The 5,507-nt window shown below is 21.2% G+C and overlaps 1 protein-coding gene across 1 annotated transcript; it reads left to right on the forward strand.

The window, feature by feature from the left end:
* Window positions 1–872: 872 nt before the first annotated feature.
* Window positions 873–4,983, forward strand: PRSY57_1350700 (inner membrane complex protein 1f, putative; the record flags this gene model as incomplete). Its single annotated transcript, XM_012909430.2, has 3 exons — window positions 873–920; window positions 1,092–1,151; window positions 1,264–4,983. The coding sequence occupies 3 exons, from the start codon at window positions 873–875 to the stop codon at window positions 4,981–4,983; spliced, it is 3,828 nt and encodes a 1,275-aa protein (XP_012764884.2).
* Between the last annotated feature and the right edge of the window lie 524 nt (window positions 4,984–5,507).

Raw genomic sequence — 5,507 nt, forward strand, 5'->3', positions numbered from 1 at the left:
AAAAAAAAAAAAAATATATATTATTAAAAATATTAAAAAAAAAAATAAAAAATAATAAAATATTTTAAATTTTAGTTAGCTTTGTAATATATTTATTATTTTTTTTTTTTTTTTTTTTTTTTTTTTTTTTTTTTCTGAACAAGTAATAATTTTTAATTGTGTGTATTTTAGCTATTTTCTTGTTAAGATATAATAGTTACATATATGTATAGATATATATACATTTTTAATAATTTATAAAAAAGGAAATAATCTTAAATTTAATATATATATATATTATATTATATTATCTTTTTACATTTATTCTCTTCATATTATTAAAAAAAAGAAAAAAAGAAAAAAGAAACGTATTTTATTGATTTTTATTTTATTTCTTTTAATATTATTTATGAAGTACCTCATTATTCATTATATAGTGTTATTTTTTGTTGTTTCGTTTTGTTGTGTTTTTTTTTTTTTTCTTTTCTTTGTTTCTTTTTTATATTTGCAAATAAACTCTTTATAAAGAATTATTATATTTTTTTATTTTCTCACTCTACATATATTTATTACATCTATATATATATATTTTACGGATTAAAAAAAAAAAAAAAAAAACATTTTTTTCTACCAAAGTGGCATAAGAATAAATTGTTGTTGTATTATACACCATATTATCATATATATATTATAAATAAAAATAGACAATATAAAAAGAATTAATACATTCCATTATTCAAAATAAAGATATGCATTTGTTTTTATTACATATACATTGATAAATATAAATATATGTATATATATATATATATATATATATATATATATATATATATATATATATATTTTTTTTATGAGTAAATAAATTAGTAACTGTTAAACATTTTATCAATATGTTGAAAAATACTACTAAGTGTGATAATATCATAAAGCGAGAACAAGTAAAATAAAATTAGAATTTTTTTTTTTTTTTTTCCGCGTACCCCGTCTACCTTTTTATCTATAAGTGTGTATACCCTTTAGATATATTCTTATTTTTATTATCATATAAGTATTTTGATATATAAAAATATTTTTTTTTTCTTTTTTTTTTTTTTTTTTTCTTTTATTAGAACAGGGTATTATTGCAAAAAAAATTATCTAAAGATTCGGTTACATCTACAAAATTTTGCGTAATAATAAAAAAATAAAAATAACATAAGATATATTCATGTGTTATATATGTATATATTTATATATAATACCCTTTTAAATTTCTTCTTTTTTTTTTTTTTTTTTCTATAGGATTCTTCTGAAGAAAGAGAAGGAAGCTCAAATACTAGTAGTAACGTAAGTTTTAAAATATTGGAAGAATCGAACATTACAAAGAATTTAAATGAAGATAAGAGTTATTCATTTGAATGTGATAAAGAAGAAAATTTGAGCAAAGATTATAAAAAATTAAATAAAAAAAATTCGAACAAAATTAATAAATCAAACTCTTTAAACAAAACTAACGAAGAAATTATACGTGACCAAACATCTGTACAAAACAAAAAAATTCATCACGAAATTTTGGAAGAACAAGAGAAAGACAATTCTATTAAATTAAACAAGAATAAAGTAGGATTATATTTTGATAATACAACAAATAGCATTAATAATTATATACAAAAGGATAATTCTGATACATTAGGAACAGAATTTTATAGCACTCATAAATCCAATTTGAATGAAGTGTTAAATGTATCAGGTGATAATTCAAAACATCTACCCGCACCAATTTCTTCTAATGATATTATAAAGAAAGAAGATAGTAATATATATTATAATTTAAAAGAAAATAGTACATATTATTATCCAAATAATAATTCAAAAAAATATATAAATAAGTTTCTCAATAATTATAATACACCCAACGTTATAGATTCTTTTTCATATTGTGGTACGAATTTTCATACGGGAAATATTAGTACTTCTTATAATGACAGATATTTGAATGGATATTCGAATAATCATATGATTAACAATTCGATTAATAATTCTATTAATAATTCGATTAGCCATTTTAGTACTTTATATCCAAATAATAATAATAATAATAATAATAATAATAATTTGAATTATAGCATGCCTAATAATTTTAACTCCTATCCGAATAACAATCTGAATTATAATTTAAATAATCAATTTATTAATGCATATCCAATTAATAATTTGAATTATAATTCGACTAGCCATTTTAATATGTATCCAAATAAAAATATGCTTATTAATGACACATTAAATAATACAAATAGCTATATAAATAACATGAAATTTAGTGGTAATAATATTATGAGTGAACAAAACAATATATTAAATGAAACGGAATTTATAGGTTCATACCATAATAGTAGTGCACCTATAATAAGCAATCAAGAAAATAATATTAGCAACTTAGGTAATTCCTCTGTATATGTGAACGATAATACAACATATAGTAATATCTCGGGAAGGAACATGTACTCTAGTGTAATAAATTATGAAAACATAACGGATGATAATAAAATGATTAAGAGTGATAATAATGTAGTGCCCACCATAAATACATTTTATAGTAGTAATAATATAGGTGAGAGTACGAATGGAAATGTTGTTGTAAGGCAAAATTATGTTGATAATACATATGATAACAATAGGAATGGAGAACATTCTATTGAGAATAAGCAAATTTATAAATCAAAAGCAGTATCAGAAAACGAAATAATAAAAAATGACAATGTTTCTGTGTCGGTTTCTGAAAAGGTTAGTTCACATACTGATTATTCACGCGCTAAGCATAGTTCTCATGTAGTTGACAAAAGAATAGTACATGAAGGATTTGATACCATTAAGATTCCAAAATATAGAGAAGTAGAAATTGTGGAAAAAATTGTCGAAGTTCCAGTAGTACACAAGGTTAATAAATATGTGAATAAATATGAAATTAAAGAGGTAGAGAAAGTGGTTAAGAAACCTATAAATAAATATGTGGAAACGAAGATAGAAGTACCTGAATTACATTATCAAGATAAAATAGTAGAAGTTCCTGAATTACAAGAAGTAATAAAAATAATAGAAAAACCTGAAATAAAAGAAAGAATTATATATAAAAACAAAATTGAGACAAAAATAATACCTAAATATATTGAAGTTCCTGTAGTAAAGATAGTGAATAGATATGAAGAATATGATGATGTTGGAGAAGTCGTAAAAGCAGTTCCTGTTAAAAAAATTGTCGAAATACCAAATGAAGTAATAAAGAAGGTAAAGGTACCTGTAAAGAAAATAATTGAACGACCTAATTACGTCCCCGTAATTAAATATAGAGATATTCCTATAGAAAAAATTAGATATGTTCCTAAAATAGAAACAGTCGAATTAGTAAAGAAGATACCTAAAATAATAGATGTTCCAGTACCTGTAAAAGTACCCAAAATTAAGGTTATCGATAAACCATTTTACGTAAATAAATATGTGGACAAGCCTGTGGTTATACCTGTTTCTAAGACAATAAAACCAGTATATAAATATGAGGGGAAAAAGATTATAGAAATACCAATACACAAACCATATTTAGTTACTCATGATACGGTAGTTAATAAGAATGTGGAAAATAATATGAATAGTGGAAGATATTCTGTATATGCTAAAAGGTTAGATTTGAATTCATTTGATCCTATAAAACGAAATGAATTATTTAATTTGGTAAATAAGGACAATATAAATTTTCAACGATCAATGAGTGTAGATGATTTCGTTAATAATAATAATAGTTATGTTGATGGAAAAGAAAAGTACACTGACAAATTAAATGAAAATAGTGTTTTTAATAATTATAATGGTCTAGGAAATAAAGATAATCTGGATAATATCAATAAAATAAAATTTACACAAAGTTTGAATAATAATAATAATAATATGAGTACTACTAAACATTCTAATATGGATGTATCATCACAAGGATATGGTTACATAAATGATGGAAAGGAAAATATGTATAATAATTATAACAATATGAATAATTTAAATATTAAAGGAAGCGAGGATGCGTCTTTTCATACAAAGAAAAGTATATTTGGTAATTTAAATAATGATAACAATAATAATAATAATAATATTAATAATAATAATTATGAGGAAAACAGAAAACCATCCTATGGTACGAGCATACATAATACACCTAACATTTTACCAAATAGACATAATTCTATGTATCCTTCGAATGGTAACAATATGGGAGAGTTTATTTCATTAAAGTCTTTCCAAAATAAAAAATATAGTAATAGTACAATAGTTGATAGTGAAAAGGCTATGAATTATACGTATGGAAACTTTTTATCACCAAATGGAGTGTATAATAATGCATTATATATGGAAAACAAAGATAAGAACAATATGGTATATGACAATAATAAAAAGGACATGAATACAATAAATTACAATAATAATAATAATAATAATAATATTTATTATAGTGCGAATAATAAATCTCCTAACAATATTCACAAATTAAATATGAGTAATTCAATGATGAAAACGAACACATTTGGAAATTATCCCAACATATACAGAAATAGTAATATGGAAAATAAACCGGAGGATATGTATTTAAATAGGTACACAACAAAATCTAACATCATCAACAACAACAACAATAATAATGATAATAATAATTATTATTATAATGGTCGTAATAGTAGTATTAATAATGCTTTTGCTTATAAACAATATTATGACAGTAACAAAAATGGAAACAACCAACATAGATTAGGTCGTCCAAATAATATGGTTCATAATATCAATAATTCTAGAACAAGAAGTCCAAGTACATGTTCAGCAGATGGAATTAGCGCATATGTAGTTGAATATGTTGGTGACGAAAATATAATGTACAATAATGGAAATACACCTTTTTCTTCTAATGGTTTATTAAACAATTTGGGAAAAACAATGGAAGGAAGTAATTATTCCTTTAATGGAGTACCAGTAAATCAAAAGTAAACATTTTTAAATATATACATATATATATATATATATATATATATATATATATCACATTATTTTTCAAGTGATTATACCGTATAGATAAAACAGCTTCATTTTATATTTATCTAATATATTTCATCGACTTTTTTTCTTACATATATACACAATTTGAATATTAAGATGTTCAGATTAATAAAAAAAATTATAAAAACAGTTGAGGTAGAAAACATTATCAACATTGCATATATTGAATGTGTTTCTTCTATTTTTCTTTTTTTTTTTTAAATCATTTTTTTCTCTTATACTTTATATAACAACATATATAAAAGTGAACATTTTTTCTAACAATATATAACAAATGAATATTAAAAGAAGAAAAAAAAAAAAAAAAAAAAAAAAAAAAAAAAAAAAAATAAATAAATAAAAAAAAAATAAAAAAATAAAAAAAAATTTTTATTAAAAAATATTAATTACAAATAATTAAAAAAAAAAATATATAAAAAAAATTTATATTTTTTAAAAAAAAAAAAAAATAATAA

This window comes from Plasmodium reichenowi, chromosome 13, assembly GCF_001601855.1.
Source record: "Plasmodium reichenowi strain SY57 chromosome 13, whole genome shotgun sequence".
NCBI lineage: Eukaryota > Apicomplexa > Aconoidasida > Haemosporida > Plasmodiidae > Plasmodium > Plasmodium reichenowi.